The following is a 14,151-nucleotide window of genomic DNA, read 5'->3' on the forward strand; positions in this document are numbered from 1 at the left end:
GTTCAACTGACATTCCTTGGTATGGATGTGGAATGGTTTGATGCTTGGGAGTCTTGAGAGGCTCAATGGCACAGCAGAACCCCTCCAGTTTGAAAGTTGTTTCTTTGGGGCATTGAAATTTTTCGCTGATGCATCCATTTGAAAAGAAACTAGCAGGTGCTCCTGCCACCCCCATTATCACTTAGCCTGCTGCTTTTAGTATTATTACTTGGCCCGGAGGAGGAGGGCTGTTCAGAGAAGCGGAGGATGAGAAATCTCTTCCAACCAGCTTCACTCGGGTTTGCTACTAATGCAACGCTGAGCCAAGGTAGCAAATTTGGCCAGACGTATCAATCACAATCCTGTTTGGCTAGAACAGAAATTAGTCTGATTAATAGCAGTATGTTGGAGATGACCTTCGGATGAATGGGCCCAACGTTTCTATGAAATCTTTGGCATCAACGCTGAAATAGCCAGGTTACGACTTGTTTCTTGGTCAAGGTGTAAAGGCAAGGAGCCCCGACAGTTCCCAACTTTTGGTCCTCTAAGTGTTTTGGTCATCATCTCCCAGAAGACCTGCTCAGCTTGGCCAACCATCAAGAATTCTGGCAACTGAAGTCGAAAACATCTAGAGGACCAAAAGGCTTGGAACCACTGCTTTAGGGATACCCAAGGGCTCCATGGGATTTAAAAATGAAACGCTGTCCCACCACTTCAGACAGCGTATCTCTGCACATTGCTTTGGATGGCTCCCATGGTGTCAAACAGGGTGTGATGGGAGGTTAAGCAGGTCCCACCGTTCTTGAAATATGTTGTTATTAATTGTCATCGAGTTGGTTTTGATGTATGACAACCCTATGAATGAGGGCACTCCAAGTACCTTCTCTTTAGCTTGGAGAAGAGAAGGTTCAGAGGTGATATGATAGCCCTCTTTAAGTATTTGAAGGGATGTCATATTGAAGTGGGAGCAAGCTTGTTTTCTGCTGCTCCAGAGAACAGGACCCAAAGGAGCAATGGATGCAAGCTATAGGAAAAGAGATCCCACCTAAACATTAGGAAGAACATCTTGACAGTAAAAGCTATTTGATAGTGGAAGACGTTCCCTTGAAGAGTGTTGGGAGTCTCCTTCTTTGGAGGTCTTCAAACAGAGGCTGGATGGCCATCTGCCAGGAATGAGAGTTCCTGCATGGCAGGAGGTTGGACTGGATGGCTCTTGGGGGTCTCCTCCAACTCTGATCCTATGATTCTAAGTCATCCTCTCATCAGCAGCCCTGTTCAGGTCTTGCAAACTCAACCCCTTGACTGAGTTGTGTGGTTTACCTCTTTTCCTACTGTCTCCCCTTTTACCTGAAGAAACAGGCTCCTCCCTCCCTAACTGTCATCTATCGGCCTCTGAGGGAGAGAGAAGGCTGGCCCAGTGCCATCGGGCTGGCCTGAAGAGAGAGGCTCCTCCCTCCCTAACTGTCATCTATCGGCCTCTGAGGGAGAGAGAAGGCTGGCCCAGTGCCATCGGGCTGGCCTGAAGAGAGAGGCTCCTCCCTCCCTAACTGTCATCTATCGGCCTCTGAGGGAGAGAGAAGGCTGGCCCAGTACCATCAGGGGCTAGCCTGAAGAAAGAGGCTCCTCCCTCCCTAACTGTCATCTATCGGCCTCTGAGGGAGAGAGAAGGCTGGCCCAGTGCCATCGGGCTGGCCTGAAGAGAGAGGCTCCTCCCTCCCTAACTGTCATCTATCGGCCTCTGAGGGAGAGAGAAGGCTGGCCCAGTGCCATCGGGCTGGCCTGAAGAGAGAGGCTCCTCCCTCCCTAACTGTCATCTTTCGGCCTCTGAGGGAGAGAGAGGGCTGGCCCAGTGCCATCGGGCTGGCCTGAAGAGAGAGGCTCCTCCCTCCCTGACTGTCATCTTTCGGCCTCTGAGGGAGAGAGAGGGCTGGCCCAGTGTCATCGGGCTGGCCTGAAGAGAGAGGCTCCTCCCTCCCTGACTGTCATCTTTCGGCCTCTGAAGGAGAGAGAAGGCTGGCCCAGTGCCATCGGGCTGGCCTGAAGAGAGAGGCTCCTCCCTCCCTGACTGTCATCTATCGGCCTCTGAGGGAGAGAGAAGGCTGGCCCAGTGCCATCGGGCTGGCCTGAAGAGAGAGGCTCCTCCCTCCCTAACTGTCATCTTTCGGCCTCTGAGGGAGAGAGAGGGCTGGCCCAGTGCCATCGGGCTGGCCTGAAGAGAGAGGCTCCTCCCTCCCTAACTGTCATCTTTCGGCCTCTGAGGGAGAGAGAGGGCTGGCCCAGTGCCATCGGGCTGGCCTGAAGAGCGAGGCTCCTCCCTCCCTAACTGTCATCTTTCGGCCTCTGAGGGAGAGAGAGGGCTGGCCCAGTGCCATCGGGCTGGCCTGAAGAGAGAGGCTCCTCCCTCCCTAACTGTCATCTTTCGGCCTCTGAGGGAGAGAGAGGGCTGGCCCAGTGCCATCGGGCTGGCCTGAAGAGAGAGGCTCCTCCCTCCCTAACTGTCATCTATCGGCCTCTGAGGGAGAGAGAAGGCTGGCCCAGTGCCATCGGGCTGGCCTGAAGAGAGAGGCTCCTCCCTCCCTAACTGTCATCTTTCGGCCTCTGAGGGAGAGAGAGGGCTGGCCCAGTGCCATCGGGCTGGCCTGAAGAGAGAGGCTCCTCCCTCCCTAACTGTCATCTTTCGGCCTCTGAGGGAGAGAGAGGGCTGGCCCAGTGCCATCGGGCTGGCCTGAAGAGAGAGGCTCCTCCCTCCCTAACTGTCATCTATCGGCCTCTGAGGGAGAGAGAAGGCTGGCCCAGTGCCATCGGGCTGGCCTGAAGAGAGAGGCTCCTCCCTCCCTAACTGTCATCTTTCGGCCTCTGAGGGAGAGAGAGGGCTGGCCCAGTGCCATCGGGCTGGCCTGAAGAGAGAGGCTCCTCCCTCCCTAACTGTCATCTATCGGCCTCTGAGGGAGAGAGAAGGCTCGCCCAGTGCCATCGGGCTGGCCTGAAGAGAGAGGCTCCTCCCTCCCTAACTGTCATCTTTCGGCCTCTGAGGGAGAGAGAGGGCTGGCCCAGTGCCATCGGGCTGGCCTGAAGAGAGAGGCTCCTCCCTCCCTAACTGTCATCTTTCGGCCTCTGAGGGAGAGAGAAGGCTGGCCCAGTGCCATCGGGCTGGCCTGAAGAGAGAGGCTCCTCCCTCCCTAACTGTCATCTTTCGGCCTCTGAGGGAGAGAGAGGGCTGGCCCAGTGCCATCGGGCTGGCCTGAAGAGAGAGGCTCCTCCCTCCCTAACTGTCATCTTTCGGCCTCTGAGGGAGAGAGAAGGCTGGCCCAGTGCCATCGGGCTGGCCTGAAGAGAGAGGCTCCTCCCTCCCTAACTGTCATCTTTCGGCCTCTGAGGGAGAGAGAGGGCTGGCCCAGTGCCATCGGGCTGGCCTGAAGAGAGAGGCTCCTCCCTCCCTAACTGTCATCTTTCGGCCTCTGAGGGAGAGAGAGGGCTGGCCCAGTGCCATCGGGCTGGCCTGAAGAGAGAGGCTCCTCCCTCCCTAACTGTCATCTTTCAGCCTCTGAGGGAGAGAGAAGGCTGGCCCAGTGCCATCGGGCTGGCCTGAAGAGAGAGGCTCCTCCCTCCCTAACTGTCATCTTTCGGCCTCTGAGGGAGAGAGAGGGCTGGCCCAGTGCCATCGGGCTGGCCTGAAGAGAGAGGCTCCTCCCTCCCTAACTGTCATCTTTCGGCCTCTGAGGGAGAGAGAGGGCTGGCCCAGTGCCATCGGGCTGGCCTGAAGAGAGAGGCTCCTCCCTCCCTAACTGTCATCTTTCGGCCTCTGAGGGAGAGAGAAGGCTGGCCCAGTGCCATCGGGCTGGCCTGAAGAGAGAGGCTCCTCCCTCCCTAACTGTCATCTTTCGGCCTCTGAGGGAGAGAGAGGGCTGGCCCAGTGCCATCGGGCTGGCCTGAAGAGAGAGGCTCCTCCCTCCCTAACTGTCATCTTTCGGCCTCTGAGGGAGAGAGAAGGCTGGCCCAGTGCCATCGGGCTGGCCTGAAGAGAGAGGCTCCTCCCTCCCTAACTGTCATCTTTCGGCCTCTGAGGGAGAGAGAGGGCTGGCCCAGTGCCATCGGGCTGGCCTGAAGAGAGAGGCTCCTCCCTCCCTAACTGTCATCTTTCGGCCTCTGAGGGAGAGAGAGGGCTGGCCCAGTGCCATCGGGCTGGCCTGAAGAGAGAGGCTCCTCCCTCCCTAACTGTCATCTTTCAGCCTCTGAGGGAGAGAGAAGGCTGGCCCAGTGCCATCGGGCTGGCCTGAAGAGAGAGGCTCCTCCCTCCCTAACTGTCATCTATCGGCCTCTGAGGGAGAGAGAAGGCTGGCCCAGTGCCATCGGGCTGGCCTGAAGAGAGAGGCTCCTCCCTCCCTAACTGTCATCTTTCGGCCTCTGAGGGAGAGAGAGGGCTGGCCCAGTGCCATCGGGCTGGCCTGAAGAGAGAGGCTCCTCCCTCCCTAACTGTCATCTTTCGGCCTCTGAGGGAGAGAGAAGGCTGGCCCAGTGCCATCGGGCTGGCCTGAAGAGAGAGGCTCCTCCCTCCCTAACTGTCATCTTTCGGCCTCTGAGGGAGAGAGAGGGCTGGCCCAGTGCCATCGGGCTGGCCTGAAGAGAGAGGCTCCTCCCTCCCTAACTGTCATCTTTCGGCCTCTGAGGGAGAGAGAAGGCTGGCCCAGTGCCATCGGGCTGGCCTGAAGAGAGAGGCTCCTCCCTCCCTAACTGTCATCTTTCGGCCTCTGAGGGAGAGAGAGGGCTGGCCCAGTGCCATCGGGCTGGCCTGAAGAGAGAGGCTCCTCCCTCCCTAACTGTCATCTTTCGGCCTCTGAGGGAGAGAGAGGGCTGGCCCAGTGCCATCGGGCTGGCCTGAAGAGAGAGGCTCCTCCCTCCCTAACTGTCATCTTTCGGCCTCTGAGGGAGAGAGAGGGCTGGCCCAGTGCCATCGGGCTGGCCTGAAGAGAGAGGCTCCTCCCTCCCTAACTGTCATCTTTCGGCCTCTGAGGGAGAGAGAGGGCTGGCCCAGTGCCATCGGGCTGGCCTGAAGAGAGAGGCTCCTCCCTCCCTAACTGTCATCTTTCGGCCTCTGAGGGAGAGAGAGGGCTGGCCCAGTGCCATCGGGCTGGCCTGAAGAGAGAGGCTCCTCCCTCCCTAACTGTCATCTTTCGGCCTCTGAGGGAGAGAGAAGGCTGGCCCAGTACCATCAGGGGCTAGCCTGAAGAAGAAGAGCCCTCCCTCCGGTCCATCTGCCTTGGTCCAGGCCTCAGAGGGAGAGAAGAATGCTGGACCTGATCCTCTCCCCCCCTCACCATTCCCTTCTCCTTTTGTGTCATGTCTTTTAGATTGTAAGCCTGTGGGCAGGGAACTGTCTGTTATCCCCTCTATTGTAAACCGCTTGGATTCCCAGTGATTGGGCGGTATATAAATAAAACCTATTATTATTATTATTATTATTATTATTATTATTATTATTACCAAGCATGGCCATCTTTTCATTCTGGCATCTAGGCTTAATAGGATCTAGAACCCATTGGGAAATCCATGGTATCTGTATAACTCTCCTTTAGCACATTCGTTTCAGCTTCCTTTGTTGTCTAGCTTTCACAACCGCATTTAGAAATCACAAATACAGTTGTGTGGACGATTCCGACTTTGCTATCCAGTTACCGTCATCCCTCCACATTTGCGACCTTGATTTTGCGGATTCGAATATTCGTGAATTTGATGAGTGTGTTCTCTCTAGGAATCTCTCGATCCTCTAGTGTGACTCTACGGTCAACGTCCACCAGAAGCTGTGCTTAGAAATTCCTCAAGCACTTCTCTAGGCATTTGTAGGTCCTCCAGTGCAATTCTGTGGTCAACGTTGGGCAGATTTGCTCTGGAGAAACTAGAGATTCCTAGAGAGCTTGTCTCTGAGGTTTAAAAAATAGTGCTTTTGTGTTTGTGGTACTGCACCCCTAACCCCAGCGAATGCGGAGGGTCCATTGTATATGCCTTGAAACATGAGTCCAGTGCAAAGCCATTGAGCATATGCTACTAGCATTGCGATTCTTTAGATCCAACCCAGTTGGGTTTAAGATGGCCCATAGACCATAGTGGATGGTGGCAAGACATTCTTCTCCCTGCAAGACATTCTTCTCCTTGATATGTCATGGTGTGTTATTTTAGGATGTCCAGAATAGGATACACAACCTGCTTTGTGGCATGATGACTTTGACACTGGTCTGAACACCAGAAAATACCTGTCTTCTTTGGTGCTGAGCATTCAGAAATAGTGGGAATGCACTTGACAGTTTCCTCTGATAAAACGACAGTGAGTAAAGCATGCTGTAGAGCAGTGATGACAAACCTATGGCAGGCATGCCAGAGGTGGCATTCAGAGCCCTCTCTGTGGGCACATGTGCCGTTGCCCCAGCACAGAGTTTGGCAGAGTCTGTTACTAGAAAGCCAGAGAGACATGGCACTTTGCAATAAATAAGTGGGTTTTGGGTTGCAGTTTGGGCACTTGGCTTCTAAAATGGTTCACCATCACTGCTGTAGAGCCAGTGTTGTTGTAGGGGTTTGACTGCTGGACTAGGACTCTGGGAGACCAGGGTTCGAATCACTGCTTGACAATAGGCACGCTCCACTCTCCGAGCTTCAGAGGAAGGCAAACCCTCCTCTGAACAAATCTGGACAAGAAAACCCAGTGAAAGGTTTGCTTTAGAGTCGCCATATGTCAGAAATGGCTTGAAGACTACTACTACTACTACTACTACAGTTGCAACTATGACAATAACAAAGTGCATCAGATGAAGCGGACTCCAGTCCCAAAATGATAATACCAAGATGTTGCTAAAATCCTGATAGTAAGGTGTTAACTCAAAACCATTTGAATGACCCAAAGTCAAGTTTGTAATTGAGTCATTCCATAGTTTATATCCAAGATATAGCCGTATTAGTCTGCAGAATCCGTATGTAGACAGATCTTGTGGCACCTTTGAGACCAACTAAAGAAAGTAGTTGGCAGCATGAACTTTTGTACACTTAAGTCTACTTCCAAATGCATCTGAGGAAGACTTAAGTCTACGAAAGCTAATGCTGCCAACTTCTTTTTGCATCCAAATCCAACTAGTGATCGCTGGTTATGGTCCAAGACAGTACAAAAACAATTAACTGGGACATCTAAAGTCAAACAACAGCTGTGCTTTCGGAGAGGTTTCATAGACGTATGTGGACAGTGCAGCAGATACACCAGAAAGTTTGGACAGGATGCAGTTTTGTTACCGTAATCCGTATGACTCAGCTTCAGAAAACTAGACCTCAGTGGATTTGAGCTTTTCAAAACACAGTTGCTCTCAGTTGGGTAATGGAGATAAAATAATGTTTCAACAGAGAATAATAGGGAAGTGGGCATAGGACGGATGGTTCGTGCATTGAAACAAATCACAACTCATGGCAGTATTAAAACCAGATGCCAGTCGTGTAGCTGATTATAAATGATTGGAAAATGCAGCCCAGCAAGGGCAGTGGCCAAAACAGGGAGCCCATTCACACTACAGAATTATAGCACTATTATTCCACTTCGGTTGCTGCGTTTCCATCCTGGGGTTTGGTAGTTTTGGGGAGGCACTAAAGCTCTCTAGCAGAGACTTCTAAGCCCATTTCAGGATTCCATAGGAAGCTGTCATGGCCGTTACTAGTAGGATTTGTGTAGCGTGAATGGGCCCAGGATGAGGATCTAAAAATATATTGGAGAGCACCAAACTTCATTGCTTGTGAGGGATATGTAACAGCATTTGACAGCCCAAACATCCCATATTGTTGCTTTGTCCTTCCTTGTGACATCCTGGGCAGCGAAACCACTGGCAGGGCTGCCACACCTATGGGTTACCACCTGAACTTCATATCTTCAGATAGCATATGTTTCTTTGCCGCCATGCTCATCCATACCCACAGAACAATCATAGAATCATAGAGTTGGAAGAGACCCCAAGGGCCATCCAGTCCAACCCCATTCTGCCATGCAGGAACTCTCAATCAAAGCATCCCCGACAGATGGCCAACCAGCCTCTGTTTGAAGACCTCTAAGGAAGGAGATTCCACCATAAGCTCCAAGGGAGTATCTTCCACTGTTGAACAACCCTTACTGTCAGGAAGTTCCTCCTAATGTTGAGCTGGAATCTCTTTTCCTGAAGTTTGCATCCATTATTCCGGGTCTTATTCTCTGGAGCAGCAGAAAATAAGCTTGCTCCCACCTCAATATGATATCCCTTCCAATAGTTAAACAGGGCTATCATATCCCCTCCTAACCTTCTCTTCTCCAGGCTAAACACATCCAGCTCCCTAAGCCATTCTTCATAGTTTCTTGCATGGTTTCCAGTCCTTCACCATTGTGGTCAAACTCCTATAGACACACTCCAGTTTCTCCACATCCTTTTTGAATTGTGGTGCCCACAACTGGACACATTATTCCAGGTGGCGCCTGTCCAAAGCAGAATAGAGTGGCACTATGACTTCCCTTGATCTAGACACTATACTTCTATTGATGCAGCTTAAAATTGCATTGGTCCTTTTAGCTGCCGCGTCACACTGTTGACTTATGGTCTACAAGATACTTTTTGGAAGGTGCCTTCCAGAATCTCTAGTTAGTACATTGCAGGAGTGATACTCCGACTGGTAACTTTTCCAAGCTCTGCAAAACCCAGGAGAAGCAATCGGAATGCCTCGAAATGAACTTGACACCTCCCTGCCTTTGAGGAGGAAAACGGAGAGGGCCAAAGAGAGGAGGAAAGAGAACTTTCTTGTACTCTCCATTGCAATGAGGTCATTCGACCCACTCCCTTCTCCCCAGTGGTCTTGTTTGTCCTGGCCGGCTTTTTGGCTTTGCTTTCTCCAGAGCCCTGTTCCATCGGTAGGTACCAATCTGTTTGGGAAGGGATGCTGGGACTCTCAGGATTTATCTCCTCCTGTCCCCGGAGGGGAAAAAGGTTCCAGGCGGCCAAAAGGGCTTGCTTATGCTTGCGGGTGATTTATAGGCTGAGTCAAGCGACTGGTGGAAAAAGCAAAGCAGAACCTGGCAGGAGGCCACCAGAATCTGCTGCAGCTGCAGCGGAGTGAAGTCATCGGCATAACAACCGCTGCAAACAGAATAACAAAGTCTGCCCTGTTCTCGGCTCAAATCGTCTTTCCAAAGTCAGAGCCACGCAGCCTTAAAAGCACACCTTTCCGCGCACGGTTAGGAAAAGGAGGTAGGGGACCCATTGGCGACGGGACGGCGGGGCAGAGATACGGGCATGACGGTGGTTTCAGAAAGCGTCAAAATATATCTAGTAACACACACGTTCTAGAGTCTTGTTTTTAATCTTTGGTGTGTGTGTGTGTAGATATATATCCACACACACACACATACATACAGTGGGACCTTGTTATCCGCTGGGGTTTGGTTCCAGGATCCCCCGTGGATAACAAAATCCATGGATACTCAAGTCCCGTTAAATATAATGGCAGAGCAAAATGGTGTCCCTTATATAAAATGGAAAAATCAAGGTATGCTATTTGGAAATTACACTTTTGGGGAATATTTGCAAGATGTGGATGCTTCCATTACAAATTTCTCTTCGTTGGTATTGACACATCTGCTGCCTGGGAAGTTGAAAGGAGTTTTAAAGGGTTTCCCCAAATACGGATGGACTTGATCATCTTCTAGGCAGGGCTTGCCAAGCTTTGGTCTTCCAGATGTTTGGGACTTCAGCTCCCAGAATTCCTGACCGCTGTCCAAGCTTTTTGGGACTTCTGGGATTTGAAGTCCAAAACACTCAGAGGACAAAAGTCTGGGGATCACAGAGAGTGGGGAAATGGGCCGAAAGCAAAGAGAGGATGGCAATCTTTTACAAACCATTGTGGGTTTTGGGAAATTTTCCCATCGCCGATTGCAAATGGTCTACAAAGTGTGGCGATTTAAAAGTCACCAATCGCATTTGTATATACCTCTAAACACCAGCATCATTGTCGTGGCACATTAGCATTTAATGCGGCAAGGGATGTGCTTTATCGGATTATTCCATTGCATATTCACTTAAAAGAGTTTCCCAAACCAGAATGCAAGTCCAATTTCGTTTGAACAAAAACAAAATGAGGGTTGGGTCTTTTTAGAAAACTAAATGCATGTATGGTATCTGTGAACCTGGGTTGTATTTGCTTGCTAGGGAGACTGGGTCATGGTTATTATAATTCAAAGATATAAAGAGCAACTTCGTCCGTTGTATTAATGCACTTTAAATAAAAATGTGTGGTAAGAATTTAGGGGGAAAACCAAAGATCATATGCAATGTGTTGAGCACCTAAATCAAATTAAATCTGCACAACTCCTCCAGCGTTCAATATTAAGTCTCTTGCAAACTAATGATCTCTCTCTCTCATTCATATATATATATATATATATATATATATACACACATATACTGTGTCTTTTAATTTTTTTCCAAACAGACTAAATGGCTTGTTTTCAGTTTTTATGGTTAGCACATATTAGGAGTCTGCAAAGAAAGACTAACCATCTTTTGATCTTTCCAAAGTTGCCATCTTTTCAAAGTAGCAATAAGGGGATGGTCCAAATTCATGGCCCACGGTGCCGAGAATCAGAGAGTAGCCATTCACAAGTTTATGTTCGACCTAAACAGCAAAATAAAAACATTGATTCCCATTAACCTAGCCATGCATTTCTCTATCAACCTAGCATTCAAACTCATAAATTACATCATGCGTACATTTATGAAGGGCCCACACCCAAAATGCAATTTTATTTTTTGGCGTCTTGTTCAGTTTACATAAACGGGGAAGTTTCCTGCCCTGAAAGAGGGGCATTCCATATAATAAGGGACACCTGTGATGAGGCGCAAGCTTTCTGGGCCTTAAATAAGGGGAGATCTCTTTTAATAAGGGACCCCTGGCAACCCAAGTTGAGACTAAAACAGCAACTCCTTTGATTTTTGTGGGTTTTGGGGGCTATGTGGCCATGTTCTAGAAGAGTTTATTCCTGATGTTTTACCAGCATCTGTGGCTGGTATCTTCAGAGAAGTCTCCTTTGCTGCTCAGATTCTGGGCTTGATGTAGATGGATTCATGTTCAACCAGTGCTTGTATGAGCTTCATTTGGTGCTTGGAGATGGAATGGAAAATAGACCGGACTAAAACATGTAAATAGTAAATCCTTTTCTTTTCTCATTTTAGGTCCCCTCCGATCCTCCTGCCCCCAAGAAACCCAAAACAGATGACTCCTTGCAGTCTACAATAGTTGGCGAAAAAGAGAAGCAGTCCAGTTGGTTACGGTCCTTGTCCACGTCCTCCAGCAAGGTGAGTTTCGCTCGGCGGTGAAGTATCTGCATGAAGAACCTCCTTGGTTCAATCCCCAAATTCAGTCCCTGGTATCACTTGCAAGATGTCTCACTGCATAAGATGATGATGATGATGATGATGATGATGATGATGATGATGATGATGATGATTCCCGGCCCTCTGCGCAACACAACTGGGGCAGCTTACAGCATTAAAATATACATTCCATACCCTCCAATCCCATCCACCCTTAAAATACAATTAAACAATTTACCATATAAAACATACTTAAAAGAAATAACCAACGTAAAAACAGTGACTGCAAGGATCTTGGCAAAGAGCAGATGCCTCCAGAATCCCTTACTTGATTTTTTGAGGATTTAATTATTTGCGGATTTGGTTAATATGTTCTTTCTAGGAATCTCTAGGTCCTCCGGAGCAACTCCGCCAGAGGTTGACCATAGAGTTGTGCTGGAGAAACTACAGTAGAAGTACTAAGAGAAACCACTTGTAGGTTCTCCAGTGTGTTTCTGTGATCAACGTCTAGCAGATGCTGACCATAGAGTTGCACTGGATGATGTACTTGTGCTTCCTTGCACTCCCCAATGTATCTCAACAGCAGCCCCCAGCAGTGCCACATGTTTATTGCTTCTGTTCTTTCGATGTATTTCCCTCTCACTGTCTTCTGCCTCTTTTTTCTTTCCTACCTTTCGGTAGAATATCGGTTGCATAAACCCGCGACAGCGCCTTTCCGCATTCCGGCCCTGGTCTCCCGCTGTTTCAGCAAGTGAGAAGGAGCTTTCGAATCACATCCCCGCTTTGATCCGAGACAGGTGAGGCGGGAGTCGGCAACAAAACGAACCCAAAGCCCCATTCGTTTCAAATGGAGGACATGAGCCAACAAAAGCTATCATCCTCTACATCATTGCTTAAAAACAATGAACGAAGTGGGATTTACCTTTACGGTCGGGGCTTGAATTCCTGTTATTTATGGGCCCAGACAGGCCAAAAACAAGCTGCTTCAGGTCACTTTGGAAGTATGCTGTTTAAATCACGCATGCGTCTTAAGAGGCCAGAAGCCGTGCCAAAGCTGCGCTCCAGTCCTAAGGACTGAAGCGCAGCTTTGGCACAGCTTCTGGCCTCTTAAGATGCGTGTGTCATATAAACAGCATATCTACAAAGTGACCCAAAGCAGCTTTATTTTGGCCTGTCTGTTCAGGCCCTATATTTTTATCTTAGCACAGACTTGTTGCTCAATTAAATTTAGGAGGATTTAAAAATGCAGTGGGCTTGCTCTTTTATGTAGTACGGTCTTTAAATGTTCCAGTTAAGGCATTGGTTAAACATGTTTGGGGCTACAGCTCATATCATCCTTCAGCATTGGCCACGCAAACTAGGACCAACAGTTTATGTAGTATGCTCTTTAAATCTTCCAGTTAAGTCATTGGTTTAGAGCTGGGAAACTGGTGGAGTTGCAGAAGTTTAGGGCTACTGCTCCCATCATCCTTCAATGTTGGCCATGCTAGCTAGGGCTGATGGAGTTGCAGGCCAACACTTTATGTAGTGTGCTCTTTAAAAGTAAGGCATTGGTTTAGAGTTGGGAAACTCGTGGAGTTTGGGACTGCAGCTCACATCATCTTTCAACATTGGACATGCTTGCTAGGGCTGATGGGAGTTGTAGGCCAACAGTTGGAGGAACTGTGCCCATAGCTGCATGGCAAGGAATTGGACTGGATGGCGCTTGTGGTCTCTTCCAAATCTATGATTCGATGATTCATAGCGTATTCATTTCACTGATGAAAACTTGCATATGGGGAAGTGTCTTGTAAACCTGCAAGGGTGCATTGTATCATGGAGGTAGCATTAGAACTGTGTGCACACCTTCTTTTCTTCTTCTTTCCCTTGCAACTTTGCAGTTTCTACTCCTACAAGAGCTTTGAGAATGCCATAGCACCCAATGTGGCTCTCGCCCCTCCTCCTCAGCCAAAGATCATCAGCCACCCGCCGCCATGTGCCACAATAGCATCACGGAACAATGAGCCACTGAACAGCCTGCCCCAGCCAAGGAAAAGGAAACACGTCTCCGAAAACCCAACCATTCCCGAACCCACACCCACCACTGTTGTCGCATCCGCCCCTGCCGCCCCCGTCCCCACAACGGAAGAGGACAAGGAGTCTGAAGCAGAAATCGAAGTAGAAACGCGAGAAGAATGTAAGTGTGAGTTACCCACTTCATTTTCTTCTTTCTCTAATTCCTGTGGATTTGTAAGGGATTGAAAAGCATTGAAGTAACTCAGGGGCTGTGCACACTGACCATAAAGGCTGGCCTGGGGACGGAGTTGGGGCATGGCATCCACATGACGCATGGCCCAACTCTGCCCCCAGGATGGCGAGACGCTGCACACTGCTCCACATGGTATGCAGCGTCACAGTGCTTCTCTGGCACTCGGTCCACACAACACAGCGCCAAATGAGTGCTTTAAAGCCGCGCCACCGTGGCTCTCATACCCTTTCCAGGGCACAAAAAGGAGCTCCTTTTGGTGTCCTGGAAAAGCCAGATCAGGGCTGTGGCGTGTGGTTGCCGCAGCCCCAATCCTGGGAAAATGGAGGTGGTTGCAGGCCGCCCCAATGGAAAGGACATAACTAAAGCTTAACTTCAGTGAGGCTGCATCCACACTACAGAAACAATCATTTCACACCATTTAAACTGCCATGACTCAATGCTAAGGAATCATGGGATTTGTAATTGTGGTGGTCCCAGAGCTCTCTCAAGGCATTGAGCCATGGCAGTCTATCAATGGAAGGATAACAGAGGCTGGAGGCAGAGGGTCCTAGAGTAAGTCAAGGCTCA

The 14,151-nt window shown here is 49.7% G+C and overlaps 1 protein-coding gene across 3 annotated transcripts in view; it reads left to right on the top strand.

Moving 5' to 3' along the window:
- The window catches only part of SKI (SKI proto-oncogene), a 159,241-nt gene that overhangs the window by 136,435 nt on the left and 8,655 nt on the right, over nt 1-14,151 (top strand). For 2 of the 3 annotated variants that reach the window (XM_089534360.1, XM_089534362.1), the window contains exons 2-4: nt 11,196-11,318; nt 12,018-12,133; nt 13,217-13,518. In XM_089534360.1, coding sequence (XP_089390486.1) covers nt 11,196-11,318; nt 12,018-12,133; nt 13,217-13,518 — 541 coding nt within the window. The remainder of the gene's footprint in view (nt 1-11,195; nt 11,319-12,017; nt 12,134-13,216; nt 13,519-14,151) is intronic. The other variant, XM_089534361.1, reaches the window with a different exon arrangement.

The sequence above is a fragment of the Sceloporus occidentalis genome, unplaced genomic scaffold (genome assembly GCF_023333645.1).
Source record: "Sceloporus occidentalis isolate IW3139 unplaced genomic scaffold, rSceOcc1.0.p SCAF_8, whole genome shotgun sequence".
NCBI lineage: Eukaryota > Metazoa > Chordata > Lepidosauria > Squamata > Phrynosomatidae > Sceloporus > Sceloporus occidentalis.